Genomic DNA, 19696 nt, shown 5'->3' with positions numbered 1-19696 from the left:
AACTAATGAAGCACACTGTCTATCATCCCCATTTTTTCATTTGCTGATTTCTATTCTGAAAAATTCGACCGTCCGAAAATGCACCTTAATTTTGACTCTAAAAACACGTCACATATCTAACACCAATTATTTAAAACCGGTCGAAATTTTGGAGTTTTTACGGTACTTTAGATATCAGTGTGAAAGCTTAAAATTGGTTAATTATGCAAATTAGGTAATTAATATGTACAGATTTTAACCCACAATTATTCAGGTCTGTCTATTGTCCTACAGTATCCATGTACATTCATTGATATGTGATGTATAGTACCTGAGATATCAGTGTGAAAGTTGGTTAATTATGCAAATTAGGTGATTAATATGCACAAATATTTACCGGAAACTAATTGGGTCTGCATAATTCTAGATTCATTGAAATGTGATGATTAGTACTTTAGATATCAGTAGAAAAGCTGAAAATTAATTATGCAAATTAGGTAATTAATGTGCACAATTATTTACCCTAAAACTAATCAGGTCTCTGCATAGTCCTAAAGGATCTATGTACCAAGTTTCATTGAAATGCGATGATTAGTACTTGAGATACCCGTGGAAAAGCTGAAAATTAACTAATTATGCAAATTAGGTGATTAATATGCACAAATATTTATCGAAAACAACCAATCTCTGCATAGTCCTTGAGTATGTAAGTACCAAGTTTCATTGAAATGTAATGCTAACTACTTATATCAAATGCTTAAAATTAATTAATTATGCAAATTAGGTAATTAATATGTACTGATATTACCATAAAAACTATCAGGTCTGTGCAGTGTCGTATGACATCTATGTACCAAGTTTCATTGAAATGTGATGATTAGTACTTGAGATATCAGTGGAAAAACCGAAAATTGACTAATCATTATGCAAATTAGGTAATTAGTATACACGGATTATTACCAAAAACTAATCAAAACCTAGCATTAGTTCAGAGCATCTATGTACCAAGTTTCATCAAAATCCAATGAGTGGTTGTTTAGATATCAGTGGAACAGTCATGGAACCACTAAAAAATAGCTAATTATCATGCAAATTAGGTAATTAATATGCACAGATTTTTACCAAAAATTAATCAAATCTGCGCATATGTTCAGAGCATCTATGTACCAAGTTTCATCAAAATCCAATGAGTGGTTCTTTAGATATCAGTGGAACAGTCATAGAACAGCTAAAAATTAGCTAATTATCATGCAAATTAGGTAATTAACGAGCATGGATTTTTACCAAAACCTAATCAAATCTGCGCATTGGCCCAGAGCATCTATGCACCAAGTTTCATCAAAAACCGATGTATGGTTCTTGAGATAGCAGTGGAACAGTCGGACACACATACACACATACACATACAGACACACTAACTGCAAAGACTCCCATTTTGTGCTTCGCACATGGGAGTCAAAAACCAGATGGATGCCAGTCATCACCTTTGATCTGATGTGAACTGACATGAACATGTATTACTATATGTATGATGTATGTGCCAAATATGAATGAAAATGGTCCACAAGCCTTGGGGATACAGTAATATGGTCAAAAAGCATGATCTTTGATCTGATTTAAAACAAACTGACACGAACATGTAATCTAAAATCTACTATGCATGTACTAAATTTGAACAAATTATGAACTTTGTTTGAACGGGGACTAATTAGTACTTCTTAAGAAATGGGTAGAATGCAGGTTACAAAATATATTTTATTTTATCCATACATTGTAGCTTTCTTACCTGATGTTTTAATCTGAATGTATACCTCACCCAGTGAGTTCTATCAACTTCGTCATCATCATTTTTCTTCTTGTCAGCTTTCTTCTTTTCTTCCCGTTCTAGAACAGTCATCCTCTGCATCCGGGTGTGACCCAGACTATCATTCCAGACTGGGTTAAAGATGACTGGTTTAATCGCAGATTCTAATATTGCCAGAGCTAGGGAAAACTCCCTGGCTGTACTGCACATATGCACAGCTTTCACCCAGTTATTACGATGTATAGTCCAGTTAGAATGTAGAAATGGAGCTGCAATATTAGTCTCTAGCTGCGTTATGCTTAGTCGAAGTGTAGAAATAGTGAGAACCCTGGATCCATGTACTGTACCATTCCATTTGAACTCACTCATTTGAGTAAGACTGAATTTATGTGATAACTGTCGTCTTTTATCTCGATCTTCAGCATGCTGTGGCTTGTTAAGACCAAGCGTATTGGCAGTGTAAGCATTCTTATACAGTTTATAGTTCCCTTCCATACCAAGTTTGAAAAGTTGTTGGTTTTTAGCAACCAATGAGTCAGTATTGTTGGCGTTTATCGTTAAGGTACCATCAGCATTTTTAGTTGTATTTACACGTGTGATTTCACCTTGAGCATTGATCACTAATATTGTATCACCAGAGGAAGATGAGCTTGATGGTGTGGATGTTGTTGTCTTGGTAGCAGTATTTGCAATGGCAGCAATACTTTTAGCGGATTTGGAAGTAGCATATGTGACATATGATGTACTTTTAGGAGGAGGTGGTTTGTAGTTAGGATTTCTTGATCTTGTCATGATGGTTGTCGTGGGAGACGTCTTTGGAGATGTTTGTTCCTCTCCCTTATCTTTCTCATCATTGTCATCATTTTTTTTCTCATCTTTATTTTTTTCTTCTGAATCATCAACTTTATTCTCTTCAGTTGGCTTGTCACTAGCATCAGTAGTACTGGCTGCTGTTGTGGTAGGTTTGGTATTGGTGCTGGATGATATAGCATAAGTTAATTTTGTACCATCTTTGTTGAGAAAGACAAAGGTTTTGGGGGTAGCTTTGTTTCCATCTGTATCCGTTGTTTTTGTTGAAGTATCATCTTTATCTTGTATCTCTAGTTCTCGTTTAGTGGCGCCAGGTATTAAAGACTGAATGCTGACTATTTTAGTATCGGATTGTTTTGTTGTTGACCTGCTAGACTTTTCCTCCTCAGCAATATGATTTTTTCTATCTTCTGATATTTTGGATGACACGTCAGTGATTTGAGATTCGCTATCTGTTGTAACTGCAGCTGTTACATCTTGGTTGGTTTGCAAACTCTCGCCATCAGAGTTGTTGACAGTTATTTCAGCTGATGGTGTTGCCATGGTATCTGTATTCATGCCTTCCGTCATCTTTTCTTCCACATCTTTTTGCATTTCTTCTTGTTTGGCATTGTCTTCTTCCTGCTTAGCTTCTTCTTCTACTTTCTGTTTAGCTTCATCTTCTCTCTGTTTAGTTTCTTCTTCAGCTTTCCGATTAGCTTCTTCTCGGTCAAGTCTCTCTTTTTGAATTCTATCTGTAAATGTAAAAATTTAGACAGGGTGTCACAGTGACCTTCATGAAATTGAGTCTTCCTGAATTTTCCAAATTACATTTTGAAAATACCATCTGAAGTTAGACTATACACCAATTATGTGTTGCAGAACAAGTCTAAATAGATAATTACTCACCATCAGCATTATCTAATGCCGATTTTAAATTTCCCCTGGCCTGATTTGTTAAATCTTCAGTTTTCTTCATATGATCCAATAACTCTGACATCTGGTCACTTAGTGCTCTACACAGATCGGCTTCCCATAACTTAGAATTCAAACAATGCATTAACTCCTCCATTTGTGCTTTTGTACTGAAGTAATAAACTTCAGACTCTCCCTCGCTAAAAGACAGAAATAATTATCATAGTAAATTTCATCAATTTGATCAAATTCACTACAAACAACATCCCGATTAATTCTGAGAAAAGTAATTTCTTATATGAGACAAATTGTAATTTAACATTTCCCAAATGTATAATAAATTGTTTTCAGTCCAACATTCAGGTAAGGAATGCTTGATTCTTGAATTTCGTTTTTTCCCTAAGTCTTTGTATTTCTTAAAATATCTATGTCAATAATGTATTTGGTTAGTTTCAATCAAATGTAGTGAATGTAGCATGTGATAAAATTGAAATTTCTGACAAACAGTTATTGAACAAGTATTGTTATAATGTTATTAACTTTGTAAAAACTCATTAGTAGTGTTCATGCTACATGAAGTACGGGCTAAGATTTAAGCTTATCTTCTATGTTTGCATATCGGATAGACCCAATTGCATCCATGCACGGGAGGGTACAGTGCTTAGCACGGACTAAGGAACGGCCAAACCTAAAAATATACAAAATCTTTGGTCATTTTAACTATGATTGCTCAGTATAGTAGATTGAAAGGTATATGTGTTAGTTCTACAGTTATAAAATAATACCAAGGGAACTGATCATTACCACCCAGCCGGTTTCCTGTGAGTTTGACTCGGTTTACCGTACCGGTCGTTGCTTTACCGTACCGGTCGTTGCTTTACCGTACCGGTCGTTGCTTTACCGTACCGGTCGTTGCTTTACCGTACCGACCGTTGCGTTACCGTACCGGCCGGACAATTACCGTACTGATAGGACCAATACCGACTATTTATCACCTTCGATTAATGAATGCATGGTAAACAAAGCCCCGGTAACTGATCTGCGCCCTGCCGGTAACCGCGAGTCATGCATGAATTAATTGGGCATTTTGCAAACAATAAGATTTTTTTTTTACCCACCCATTGAAAGTGAATAATTTGAAAAGGACATGACTTGTACAACAGAGTGTTACGTCCCAGTCGACTAGAGGACTCGATGGGTTAATTATTTGTTTATATTTGTCAGTAGCTCACACAGTGGAAAGAAAGTCGGACAACCGTCGAAATACAAATAAATAAATTAAATAAAAAAGTCTTTCTGAAATTTCATGTTTTTTTTTCAATATATGTGTGTTATTCACATATTCATGATCGCCTGTAACGCTATAAAACGACAGTCCTACATCGTAGCTTACCCACGACGTTGAATAAAACGTCTCAACCTGTCGCATGAATTCGATGATACTTGCATAATGTGTCAGCGTGACTCGCTTGGCCGAGCTCACATGTATTTAAATTCGGGCTTGGGCGTTCGAAAATCTGTTTTGATACTTTGTTGACAATAACACGCGCAACGCGTGCACGTAGTCCAGATAAAATTCAAGTGCGTAAAACGGAATTTGACCTTGCTCTAGGTCAACATTTTTCTATTGCTTTTCGACCTCATTTTGTGAGTTTGCTTATGGAATTGTCCAAACATATTTACCCGATATTTACACACCTCCTCCAACAATCCCCAATGTAACTTTATTATAACAAAACAGAGTGTGCAAGTGTGCCGGTATATCTCTTTTTGGAACATGTGATTGGCCCTGAAAAGGGCTGTTTGGTTTGGGGAAGAATACGATTTAGACTGGAAAGGTCGGGACTTTTTTTTGTTTTACAAAAAAAATATAATTACAGCCAATACAAAGTCAGCTTGGACATTCAGTTGTGAGACATAACAAAATAAACGGTGCCAGCGATAGATTTTGCGAATGAAAGAACAAACTAAACGCAATCAAAGGCGCCGACCACTCGCGTTGGAAATAAACTAATAAAACGCGTTGCGACGAGAAATCTCGTCTGCATCTATCATTCACGCAAACGCACACACATGCTATTTTCGTATGTTGAATACGTTGGCAACGTCCTCAAATATTTAGCCCAATCACTGAATAAAAAAACATCCAAGCACACGTGCACTGGCGCCAGATAAAGTGAAAAAATGAAAACAAAATTACGTCTGCACTGTGCATTTTTAACAATAACCAAAACCATTAGGTTACATGCCAAAACTACCGACTCAGGATTCATCATACACAAATATAGCCACTTTCATGGAACTGTTATTTTTGTAACCCACTTTGTCGGCTCAGTTGATTTGGGAGCACTGATCCCAATTTAAAAAAAATAAAAATATCGTATAAAATAAAGACGCAGTTCCATCTGTAGTCATATCCAACAGTTCACATGGACGTACTGGGAGCTCCATGGTCTCAAAAAAATCATGTGTAGCAACTTGAATGTAAATATTATGCAATAATAATGGTAAAGTTTAATCTCTGACAAATAAAAAGACGCAACAAATTGACCTGGTGGTGTATTTGACCTCGAAAGCTACTGCATAGCAAACATGAACAAAATGATTTATAAACTGACTATAACTACAAACTAAACAAATTCTACTCAAATTAATTCTCCAGTTTTGCTTTCTCAGGCGATCCTGTGCATAAAACTGAAATTTAAACAGGTCGGCATTTTACCGGTAAACCGGAAAATCAATGCATAAATTAACTTGTCAGAAGTGTGAATTGCCTCCTGCCAGTACGGTAACGGCCTTGCCGGTACGGCTAATGACCTTCGGGTACGGTAAAGCAGCGGCCGGTACGGTAAAGCAGCGGCCGGTACGGTAAAGCAGCGGCCGGTACGGTAAAGCAGCGGCCGGTACGGTAAAGAAACGCATGCCGCAGGAGACTCACAGGAAACCGGCTTGGTGGTAATGATCAGTTCCCCAAGTTAAAGTGTAGATTGCAGAATAACAGGAAGTAGCAGAGTCTCATCGTTATTTTTTTTTTCCCCTCAAGAACAATGTCCATAGAAGTGCTCGCATTGACTGTCATGTATGGAATGGCATGCCGAAATCAATAGTTATGAATATACATGTAATAGTAAATCGTCCAAATGAACATTGAATACAATGGCTTTTTTGGTGCTTAGCCCGAGCTGAGCATTCATGCACACTTCGATAGCCCATGCTAAAGGTCTGGATCGGGTATTAAAAACAGGCCAGATTTAATCCATACTTAGCATTTCTCAGCCCGTGCTAAGGAACCGTGTGTGAACACTACTCTTAATTTGCGACCTCTATTAATTCATGCACCCAATGCAAACATTTACACCAATGTTTTTATTATGCAAAATAACTCATGAAGATTATTATTATCAAGCAAATTTAAAGTGCCTGTGAAATGGCTGCTATTTTCACGCCTAAAATTATCAATTGATACATAAATATTATTAATTTTTATGTTTCTAAGCATGAATTATTTTTTTAAGTGAAAAAATGTGTTTTAAACTCAGTCTACGGCAACTTTATTTTTGTGTATTTTAAAACGAGGCTCCTCATTTGCATACAGAAATTCCCCTTGTGACGTCAGAAGGGGAAGTCGCATGGCAGCTTGCATTGCCGATACGTGTAAATAAGGCAAATTTCTTGTGCAGTTTTCTCGTCTTTGACTATATTGTCACGTATGTACTTGTTCGTCGAGGAAGAATGGACCATAATGAACACATAGTATCAATTTTTGTTGCATGGGGTTGAGTTAGATGCGGAATATGTCCGTTCTGGTGTAGCTGGTCACCGTGATCGTCACCGACACCGGCGCACGTTTGTACACTGTTGCTGGACAAAATAGAATTTGACGTCGGAATTATCTCGTTATTTAGCAGGTTACTAGGCACGTCACAACACTGTTTTATTTCCATGATCGTCTGAATAAAACTTTCAAAATTAAAATAAAAGAGAACATATTTTGACATTCTAAACATTAGACTATAGTGATCACTATAAAATAATTAAAAAAACGACAAATCACAGTAACTAAATAAATGACAGCCGCATGGAAATAAATTGACATTTTGTTGAAATAGGTGAACGCGTCTGGTCACGGCGAGGGCAAGTGCGTTAAAAGCGACGTTTAATTGAATAACAAAAATAATCGAGATCGACACACATACAGATAAATTCAGAGTGGATTCGAGTTAGCTTGATCCATGGCGTGATTGTCATAATTATAACATCGTATTAAAACTTTATTTGGTGGAAACACATTGACCAAGCCCGGATTCTTATTTCATAAATTATTACGCAGATCAAGCTGCAAGCATGGAGGTAAAAAAGAACAGAAGTGTGAATTCGACATTCAACACCAATCACCAAACAATTCAGAAACTTTTAGCCTTCGAAAATGGGCTGTGTAATTTCCTGTTTGTCGGACGCTTTGTTTTCGTGTCACTGTCAAAATGATTGCTACCTTTTACTTAACAGGAACTAAATGGTCTCTATAAAACGATAATCAGGATCGCAAAAAAACTCAACTCATTTAAAACACTTGCCGAACGTCTCTCTCTCTTCTGAAATCCACCTCGGTGATCATGGGCTGGTCCGGAATCTATTTCTTTCAAAAGTGTTGCGCCAGGTTTACGTTGTCGGCGTTTCTCTTTAAACCTAGTCGTTTTTTTTATGGACGAGGACAGTTGAATGAATCTAAGGTTAACCTCCCATTATTTTGATTAGTTATTCAATTCCTAATAATTTTTGCTAATTTTTTGATGTGAACAGTTTTTAAATATCATATAACTAAAATCCATTCATTTCCAATTCAACAGCTTTGTGATTCACAATGGTTACAGCGAGTACCAAAATAACTGAATCAAAGGATATTGCAATGTTCTGATGGAAATTGATAAGTAGATGGTAGTTTTCATGATCTGTTTATTTTGGTGTCTGTTGCAACAGTGGCATTTTTTCATGTGAAATGAATTAGAGGCATGTTTATACCTATTGACTTTGTTGACATTTAATACATGTCATATTCACAAAATCATTATGAAATATAATTATACTTCGACATGTTATATTCTGACATTTAAACACAATGTTATTATTTTATTCAAATGCAGTGAAATGATGGAGTTATTTTCTCCAAGTGATTCCACATGAGGAATCTGAAGGCGTATGTCAAACCATGGGACTATAAACCACAGGAAGAACAACGACTTTGTTTCCTTTGAACTATGATAGTTGCCGCGATGTCAAATGTTTATTTTGACTGTTTATTTCGTCGCATTAAAAAATAAGCCAATTTACACAAATGAACGTTAATCTCTGACTATCGGTCATTTTCAGAGTCAATCGGGCGACTTCGGGAGATCACGTGATCGAGTTGTTTCGGTTATAGCATAAAAAAACAATGCCGCCAAGACAAAAACACTGATAAATGAGCGGCATTCAACGGGAAAAAAAAAACACATTGCCACTTCTGGCGATCGAAGAAAAACACAGAATAAGTCAGGATATCTCAACAACAAACAGCATACCAAACCCCATGTTTCCCATACTTTTGCAACCTTATTTAAAACAAGAAGTAATCCAAAAACGACATAGAAAATGATGAAAATTCGCTAAACTCCGACCCGTTGCACCGACTTCCATTACCAGGGTTCGAAATACTCGGGTGCACACTGCACTATGCACATAGATTATTAGCTAGTGCAAGTAAACTCAAAATCCAATGTGCACGCTGTGCATGTAGAAATTAACACAACATTTTCTCATTATATTCACTAAGCCTAAATTAGTTTCAACCAATATTGTAAACAAGCAGCCTATCGGCTGAGATAGCTCCGCTGTTAGCAATGCACATTTCAATTAAAGAACTGAAGACATCATTAGAAAATGAACAATATGAATAGTATCAAAGCAATCGGACTTACAGTTTTTAACAAGAAGTCGAAAATATCACTTTTTACCAAAAAATTACAAAAATATTCACCAAAATAAATAGAGAATTGAAGATATCATCACAAAACAAACAAATCTGAGGGAGGTCCACATGTAGTACCTATATATGTAATATCAAAGCAATCAGACTTACAGTTTTCAATAAGAAGTCGAAAATATCACTTTTTACCAAAAATGACAAAAATATTCACCAAAATTAGAGAACTGAAGATATCATCACAAAATGAACAAATCTGAGAAAGGTCTACATGTAGTATCTATATATGTAATATCAAAGCAATTGAACTATTGGTTTTTAACAAGAAGTCGAAAATATCACTTTTTACAAAAATATTTACCAAAATTAGAGAATTGAAAATATCATCACAAAATGAACAAATCTGAGAGAGGTCCACATGTAGTACCTATATATGTAATATCAAAGCAATCAGACTTGCGGTTTTTAACAAGAAGTCGAAAATATCACTTTTTACCAAAAATGACAAAAATATTCACCAAAATTAGAGAATTGAAGATATCATCACGAAATGAACAAATATGAGAGAGGTCCACATGCAGTACCTATATATGTAGTATCAAATCAATTGGACTTGCGGTTTTTAACAAGAAGTCGAAAATATCACTTTTTACCAAAAATGACAAAAATATTCACCAAAATTAGAGAATTGAAGATATCAACATGAAATGAACAAACCTAAGAGAGGTCTACCCAAGGTACATATACACCAAGTATCAAAGCATTCAGGCTTGTAGTTTTCAAGAAGAAGTCGAAAAAGTAAAACATTGACACGGACGACGGACAATTACTCATATGATAAGCTCCGCTCGACAAAGTCGACAGCGGAGCTAAAAAACTCAAAAACAAAAGTGAAAAAAATCTAATTCGTCCGTGATCGCATCGTTCGTGAACGCATCAATCGAGAACCCGGAAGTAAATTGGTAGCGTACTCTGGGTCTCACGTCGATAGTCGCGCGTCATTCGGTTGGTATACAATCATGTCAAAACAACGAAGCCTGAATGCCCAGTATCTCAAGCAACAAAAAATGATCCCGATAATGGAAATATTTCTGAACAGGATGTAATACATGTACTTTGACACGTTTCTACCACTGAAGGAAATGTTGAATCTCAGCAGAGTACAAGTGCGGCATCATGTGTCAACACTGGGGACCGCGACGCGAGTACTTCGTTTGACTCAGTGATTGAATCGCCACCCACTAAGAAAAAAAAAGTTTATCGTTTTCAACAGGCTTCAAGAGAAAAAATGGCTAATATTCGATGAAAAAAATAACATAATGTTTTGTGATGTTTGTCAGAAGTTTGACCACAGTGGAAAGGTAAACAAATTTCGGACACAAGGGTGTAATTCCTTTCGTTTACATGTTTTAAATGGTCATGAAAATACAAGTAACCATGTCCAGGCTGTAGTATCAAAGCAAGTCAAGGAATGTAATCCAAAAGACAGACCAATAGAACGACTTTTGATTAGAATGAAAATCAAAGAAAGCTTAGAAAGAACTCCCGTGTGCTGAGAGAGTATTGAAGACACATTAAAAATTAATTCAAAATTACTTGTACATGAGATATTGATGGAAAAGCTGAAAACTAATTATGTAAATCAGGTAACTAATATGAACAGAACAACAAAATTATGAATTATTATGCTAATTAGAGAATTAATATTAATCAAAATTAATCAGGCCTGTCTATTGTCCTAGAGCATTTATTTACCAAATTTTATTCAAATGTGATGATCAGTAATTGAGATATCAGTGTTAATTAATAAAGTTAATTAGGTGATTAATAAGCATAAATATTCACCAAAAACTAATTGGGTTTCTGCATAGTTCTCTTTAAAAGTTTCATTAAAATCCAATTTGTGGTTCTTTATATATCAGTGGAACATTATGCAAATTAGGTAATTAATATCCAATTAAAACAAATCAGGTGTCTGCATAATCCTAGAAGATCTATGTAGCAAGTCTCATCGAAATATGATGATTACTACTTGATATATCAAAAGCTGAAAATTAATTAATTAATATGTACTCATATTACCCTGAAAACTATCAGGTCTGTGCAGTGTCCTATGACATCCATGTACCAAATTTTATTGAAATGTGATTACTACTTGAAATATCAAAAGCTGAAAATTAATTAATTATGCAAATTAGCTAATTAATATATACTGATATTACCCTAAAAACTATCAGGTCTGTGCATTGTCCTATGACATCTATGTACCAAATTTCATTGAAATGTGATGATTACTACTTGAAATATCAAAAGCTGAAAATTAATTTATTATGCTAATTAGGTAATTAATATGTACTCTTATTACCCTAAAAACTATCAGGTCTGTGCAGTGTCCTATGACCATCTATGTACCAAGTGTCATTGAAATGTGAATATACTACTTGAAATACCAAAAGCTGAAAATTAATTAATTATGCAAATTAGATAATTAATATGTACTCGTATTACCCTAAAAACTATCAGGTCTGTGCAGTGTCCTATGACATCTATGTACCAAATTTCATTGAAATGTGATGATTAGTACTTGAGATATCAGTGGAAAGCCGAAAATTGATTAATCATTATGCAAATTAGGTAATTAATATTGCAGATTTTTACCCAAATCAAATCTGCGCATTAGTTTGGAGCATCTGTGTGCCAAGTTTCATCAAAATCCAATGAGTGGTTCTTTAGATATCCAGTGTTCTCCCCAGGCCTCTGAAGCGACACGGTACCGTGACGCTTGGACACTCGGTCGTGATGCTTGCCCTTTGTCCGTGACGCTTGGTCACTCAGCCGTGATGCTTATATTTTTGTTTACAAGTGTCAGTCTCGTCTTGCACGTATTTAAAACAATAACATGTATTGATCGATTTAGGTAATCCCGCTTTTGTTAGCCATACAAAGTCAGTGATAAAAACGGAAGTCTGCAATATGTTGCGAAGTCTTTCAAAAGTGCAGAGCCTCCAAATAAAAAAAAAATAACTGGAATAGCAATAATTTGCCCATTGCACGCAACGGCAACAATGTGACAAAACAAGTCACGGCGTACGTCGGGAAGATCAACCCCGATTTGCTGCACTCTGATTTGTTATCACTCAATCGCTGGTGACATTATTTACTCCAAAATTAAAAAAAGAACAAGTGAAATTAAGTCGCATTGGAAAGAAAAGTATGAATATTTCAACAGCAGACGAGACGGGATGAGACAAAACAAACTCTGACCTCTGGAAATACCCCATTCATAGGGTACCTTAGTACAGAAAAACGCCGCCCTAAGGCGACATAATGCACGTTGCAACATTGTGACCGATGCATGCTGGGGTATCAGGGGTTCTGATTTGCTGCACTCTGATTTGTTATCACTCAATCACTGGTGACATTATTTACTCCAAAATTAAAAAAAGAACAAGTGAAATTAAGTCGCATTGAAAGAAAAGTATGAATATTTCAACAGCAGACGAGACGGGATGAGACAAAACAAACTCTGACCTCTGGAAATACCCCATTCATAGGGTACCTTAGTACAGAAAAACGCCGCCCTAAGGCGACATAATGCACGTTGCAACATTGTGACCGATGCATGCTGGGGTATCAGGGGTTCTGATCGAGGTAACAAAGATGGCGGCGCAGAATGCATGATTTTCCGCGATGTTTAAAAACAACATCTCGTTGGCAATTTAGATGTAATGCTTATGATTATTAACATCAATGAATCGTTTTAATAAACAATTTGTGTATTTCACAGCAAAAAGTCAGATACCGATGATCGCAATAGCAGCGGTGAATACCCGTCCAACGCAATGCCGTCAGCTGACAATGTTACGGTGATCGTAGCGTTGTACTCACAAGGTATATTGCAATGAAAAATCGCCGAACTGCCATTGTAGAATTTTTCTTTAATTAATGATTTATTAATTTCAACATATTTCGATATCTTGCCGACTTTATATATTTAACCAAAAAATGTTTTCCCCGACGTTTATATGAACCGACAGTGACATGGGCACTAAAACTTATACACAATGATGAACCAGTTACATCCATGGATAACAGTATATTCACTGACTGGCTATAACACAAGTTTTTCAATTTTTTTTTCCTCTTTATGATGTTCCATTTCAAACTTTATTTGACTTGATACAAAAACAAAAAATACAATGCAGTAAAATGATATAAAATTTATCAGATATAAAAATATCTTGTCTTTAATTAATTGTAGATTGACAATATTTGTTGGGAAAAACTGATTATTATGCAAATAAAAATTATGCAAATTAGATGCATTGTTATGCAAATTGGCCGTGATGCTTGACATGAAGTCTGGGGAGAACACTGATATCAGTGGAACAGTCATGGAACAGTTAAAAATCAGCTAATTATCATGCAAATTAGGTAATTAATATGCATGGATTTTTACCAAAACCTAATCAAATCTGCGCATTGGCCCAGAGCATCTATGCACCAAGTTTCATCAAAAACTGATGTATGGTTCTTGAGATATCAGTGGAACAGACGGACACACACACACACACATATACATACACACACATACAGACACACTAACTGCAAAGACTCCCTTTTTGTGCTTCGCACACGGGAGTCAAAAAGTGAACTGGAACAAATGAGAGTTTTATTTCGTGTGGCTTTCTTTCTGGCTAAATCCGGACGTCCATTCACAGATTTTCCTGGACAGATAAAATTATTGGCTGTTAATAATGTACCTGTTTGTGAAACCTATGCAAATGACAAGCAGGCACGGACATTCACAGATTACATATATGAAAGTAAACGTGTTGAGATGATCAAAGAAATGAGTGAATCAGAGTTTTTTGCTATACTGTCAAATGGAAGTACAGACACTAGTATTACTGATGAGGAAATTGTATATGTTAATTACATTAAAAATGGTAGGCCAACATACAGATTTGTAACATTTAAACCACTTGTTAAAGCTGATGCTCCGTCAATCACTGCCGCACTCCAGAGTACAATGGAGGAAAATCTTGAAAGAAAAACTTGGAAAAATTATCTTGTAGCAGCAAGTTTTGATGGTGCCAATGTGATGATGGGGTCGAAATCAGGGGTAGCCACGAGATTGAAAGAAGATGTACCACACTTAGTTGTTGTTCATTGTTTTGCAAATAGACTTGAACTTGCTGTCAAAGATGTTCTAAAGCAAATGCCATATCTCACTGTAGTCCATGAATTTCTTCAGAAGGTGTACCTTTTCTATAAGTACTCCCCCCTGAATTGGGCTGCTTTTAAGAATGCTGGGGAAGCTCTGTGTATTTCTGTTCTAAGGCCAGTGAATGTTAGTGGTACAAGATGGGTGCCTCATCATGAAAGAGGAGTTCAGGCTCTACTCAGGAACTACAAAGTTCATATTGCACATATAGAAGATGTCAGAATACATGGTGGAAAAGAAAGCAAAGACAAAGCAGTGTATTTCCTGAAAATTTTGAAAAGTGTTAAGTTTGTGATCTTCTGTAAATTCCTGCAAATTTACTTTAGAATGATAAGTACACTCAGTAAATGCCTCCAAGACAATGAGGTTACTGTAGAAAGAGTCAGAAATATGGCTGAGTCTGTAAAGAAACTGATGGTACAGTATAAAGATGAAGACAAACTGAAAAGATGCATGATGGAAGGCATATCTACTAATGCTGATGGGAAACTTGTATATGAAGGCATCTTACTACATGCTTGTCAAGATACATGTACATGTAGTTCTTCTCATACCATGTAGTACAGCGGTATGTGAACGCGGATTTTCACTAATGTCAGTAATTAAAAGTGACTGGCGAAGCAGGCTTCAACCTGAAACCTTAACACCATTAATGGCAAGCAATTTATGTGATGATGAACTTGACACATTTGTTCCTGACAATGCAATTGACTTGTGGTTTCAAGATAGCAAAACAAGCAGAAGACCCCAAATAAGACGATATGGATCTCGAGTACCAGTAAATGAGGCTGCATGGTCTGATGACGACGATCTTATAAAGAAACTTTATTAAAACTTTAAAAGTGGTGCATTTCACAACAAGTTGGTGCAGGTAAATTTCAAATTCAACGTGCACACTGTGCATGCAGGTAAAAAATTCTATTTCAATCCCTGATTACAATGAAGGTCATCCTGCAGACCGACTTGTTTGTGCATGCGTAGTGAATGAAATATTTTACTGCGCAGATATAAAAAATTTTTTTTCAAGTTTTCCGTTCCCAGCAAAGCGGTTGATACGAACGTATCGGCGGCAACTAACATGGAGTATGACTTATGTTGTGGAAACAAAAGCGAAAGCACTGTAAGATAAACCATAGACCTTAGAAAGAGAAGGACAGGCAACTACATCATTTCTTTTGTTTTAACCTGGGTTATAATCCTCCAAATAATCTCACAATCCTATTAACGAATAAACAACCATCTGTTTATTTGTACTGTGGGCAGCACTCGTGAAATCACGCAAATCGCGTGAGTTTCCCTGCGTGACTACTGAAGCGACGGTCATGAATATGCTAATTGTATGTTAATGAGTTTTCCACTTAGTATCACACGTTTCCAAATAGTTTAGAAAATTCAGAATTTCGACTTTTTTTAAAGCAAGTAATCAAATTAAAATACCCAAATTATTTAGTAAACGCAATAATTTGAACAACAGATGTTTTTATTTTGAGAAATCGGGCGAAAATACAGCGATCTAAAACAGACTGGGTCAGCCATTTTCGGTGTAAGCTGCTGACTTTCATGGTTTCAAACAGTTTAGAAAATTTGTAATTTCGACTTTTGTATAGCAAGTTATCAAAATAAAATACCCTAATTACTTCGAAAATAGCATGACTCAAGTAAAAAATGCAACAATTTGAACAATAGATGTTTTATTTTTGAGAAATCGGGCAAAAATAAAGCAATCAAAAAAAGATCGGGTCAGCCATTTTCGTTGTCGGACGATTGTCACACGCTTACAAACAGTTTGAAAAATTCAGAATTTCTACTTTTGTAACGAAAGTCATCAAATTAAAATACCCTAATTACTTCGAAAATTGTACGACTCAAGTAAAAAATGCAATAATTTGAACAGATGTTTTATTTTTGACAAACAAACCGGGTCAGCCATTTCCGGTGTAAGCTGCTGACTTTCACGGTTTCAAACAGTTTAGAAAATTCGTAATTTCGACTTTTGTATAGCAAGTCATCAAATTAAAATACCCTAATTACTTCGAAAATGGCAGGACTCAAGTAAAACCGCAAAAAATTGGAACAATAGATTTTTTTATTTTTGAGAAATGGGGAGAAAATACAGCGATCTAAAAACAATCTGGACGAGTCCTGTCTGTTTAGACGGCCTTTCAGACAGTTCGGAAATTTCGGAATTACGATTTTAAAATATAGACTAGCAAAACTAAAATACGCGAGTATCATTGAAAATAGTATGATTTAAGTGAAAATACGATAATGCAAACAACAAGTGTTTTTATTTTCCTGAAAACAGGCAAAAATATGGCAGTCGCAGGATAAGTATTAGTCAACCATTTGTCACCGCACAATAAAATCAGCCGAGTAGTTAATTTATACTGATGAATACAGTGTCACCTAATAACCAGTACAAAAAAATGGATGCGACACGCACTGAAAGACGTGTTGCAAACTGCGCGGCCGATTGATTGTGAGTGACGGCATACAGCTTCCTTAGCTTGGTCATTTGTTTATAACTGTAGTAACCCACGTTGCACGCCGGATGTCGTGAAATCCTTTGTTTTATAATCCAGTTGCCTGTCCCTCTCTTTCTAAGGTCTATGGATAAACTAAGACAAATGTTTTTTTAATCCGCTTAGTTTCCTTGTTCTTCCTGTGGTTTATAGTTCCATGGTCAAACACACTTCAAAAATAAATCATAGGTGTTAGAGCAAACATCATGACCAGATTAATTTATATACAAGTTTATCTCATGTAGAAAATAAATATTGTGAACACTGATAGTAGAATGAAAGGACACTGTTTATACTGGAGTTTGTCCCATGCTTTCACATGTTAATCTTGAAATCCTGACAGAGGGGTGAGGGTGAAAGCAGAAAAAAGTTTCTAAGGAGTCAAGCGATTAAATCCGAATCTAGGAATTGTTTAACAACACTGACAGTGATTTCTCCCATTGCATTTCATATGAATGACAATTTATAAGTTCAAATTGTGTGTACTATTGTTATGCTGATCATCTCCATATATTTTAATTATTCCAAGCAGCCCTACCGAGATGTTTTTACTTGTGAAATGACACTTTGTCAATGTGTTTTTTTCATCCAGCCTGATCAAGCATCATTATCACAGTCCTTGAAATACCTTGCAATACAGATTATAAGACTTATATTTCACTAGTGTCAGTGTCACATTCTTTTTCTCAGTGTTTATTTTCACTTTCACTGAATTTTAAACATATAATACATTCAATAAATTGATAAAGTTATTTTCCTTAACCCAGCTAAAATCCAAACTATGTTCTGACATTCATTACACAGAAAAACATTCATACTCTGACACAAAAATCAGACCTGACATGTTATAATACTTACATTATTAATCGTCTGCAAAGAAACCAATATTTTCTACCATGTCTGTCATATCCCAGTGGCTCGTGTCGTATAAGCAAACCACTTTTCTCAACTTCAGAGATGCAATCCGTTACCCCAGACACCTGATTAGCAGCACATATCTCACACACCCAATCTTCTTCTGGAACTTCTTCTAACGGTGGATTTACACATTCTAAGTGATAAACAGCGGAGCAGGTCTCACAGCAGAGAAGATCTCCCATTTTATGGCAGTTGCGGCAATGATCATCATAGGTAATGGCACCCTCATTGAGGATGTCCTCTCTGACAACATTGGAACTCAGAAATTGATCAGTAAGAAACTGTAAAGTTTTCAGTTTATCAGCCACTGTTTTGTATGGATAATTTTCACTTTCACATGCATGAAGAAAGCTTTGGGATTCTGAGTCGCTTTCAATGTAAGCTCGCACAAGTTCAGGCCAAGTCATCCCATCCACAAAAAACAATTGTATATTTATGCTGTCTTTGGTGTCATGTGGACCAAAAGTGGTGCTATTCCCTTCATCCTCTCTGAGCAAGGCTTTCAACAAACAAATATGAGTTTCAGCCAATAATGCACACTGTTCTTGGCTTTGTAAAGCTGCACAAAAATCTTCAAATCTAAATGGAGACAATCTGAGTTGATGTTTGAAGTGTCTGAGTGTTTCATAAATGCTTACCGCTGTCAACACCAAATTATTATCCAGTAGCAAGTCATCAGACGATGATGGCAATTGTAAGGGAGGGATTTCTACTTCCAGTAATCCCGGTGGTGTCGGCGGTCTTGGCAGGCGATTCTTTCTTCTGCTCGGCGTACTACTCACCGTGCTGTAACTTTGAAAGCTGCTTTCTGAATACACACTCTCGGAGTCCGATTCAATGAAATCTGAATCACTGTCATGGTCTTCCAACTCCGATGTCGGGCAATGCTCAGAAACAACTGATTTATCTTCGAAACCGATAACTTGAGCAATTAATTTCTTGCTTTTCTTTGCGGCTTCGCGAGTATTTGTTCTTGCAGCTCGCGGTGTTCTGCCTCTTGAGGGTGTTGACAAGCAACTTAGCGGCGTGCTGGAGCGCGAACTCGATGCACTTCCCGCATCTCGAAGTGTTTTTTTTCGTTTTGCAACAGAAACGTATCCAGCTGACACAATAGGATTTTTCGGTGGCCTTCCACGTCCCCGTTTCATGATGAGATACACAAATTCTATACCAACGGGAAGAAAAACAGTTCACCTGAATAATATTGTAAATCTGACCTCACTCCTTCACTGGGACAGCGGGATTTCGGCACTTCTATTTTTAGACTCCATGTTGAATTTTGATGTCCGCCATTTTCAAGCGCTTATAAGATCACGTGACATTACTGATGACATATTGTACGATTCTCTCCACCAAATCACACACGAATTTCAACTCATTTCCGGGTCATGCTAACACACTAATATTGACTTATTTAGTTGTCTCCCCGATTTTAATTTAGACCACAAATCTCGACAAAATCTCACTAGAGGAATTCAAGAAAATTTGTTTTATAACACGGCTTGTGATTGGTTATTTGAGCATCACTCATACAACAAGCAGAATAAAGATGAAGAAAGAATTACCGCCTCGGCTGAACAATT

At 36.3% G+C, this 19696-nt stretch overlaps 1 protein-coding gene across 1 annotated transcript in view; it reads right to left on the bottom strand.

Annotated features, from left to right (window-relative positions):
* The window catches only part of LOC102801096 (nucleosome-remodeling factor subunit BPTF-like), an 83018-nt gene extending 63451 nt beyond the window's left edge, over positions 1-19567 (bottom strand). Inside the window, exons 1-3 of the mRNA XM_085502602.1 lie at positions 18054-19567; positions 3482-3687; positions 1766-3327 (exon numbers count right to left, since the gene is read on the bottom strand). Of these exons, the coding sequence (XP_085358728.1) occupies positions 1766-3327; positions 3482-3687; positions 18054-19261 (2976 nt within the window). The 5' untranslated portion in view covers positions 19262-19567. The remainder of the gene's footprint in view (positions 1-1765; positions 3328-3481; positions 3688-18053) is intronic.
* Between the last annotated feature and the right edge of the window lie 129 nt (positions 19568-19696).

The sequence above is a fragment of the Saccoglossus kowalevskii genome, chromosome 8, assembly GCF_978046115.1.
Source record: "Saccoglossus kowalevskii chromosome 8, keSacKowa6.1, whole genome shotgun sequence".
NCBI lineage: Eukaryota > Metazoa > Hemichordata > Enteropneusta > Harrimaniidae > Saccoglossus > Saccoglossus kowalevskii.
Note: the sequence above shows the minus strand (reverse complement) of the source record. Positions and strands in the feature narration are given on the sequence as shown.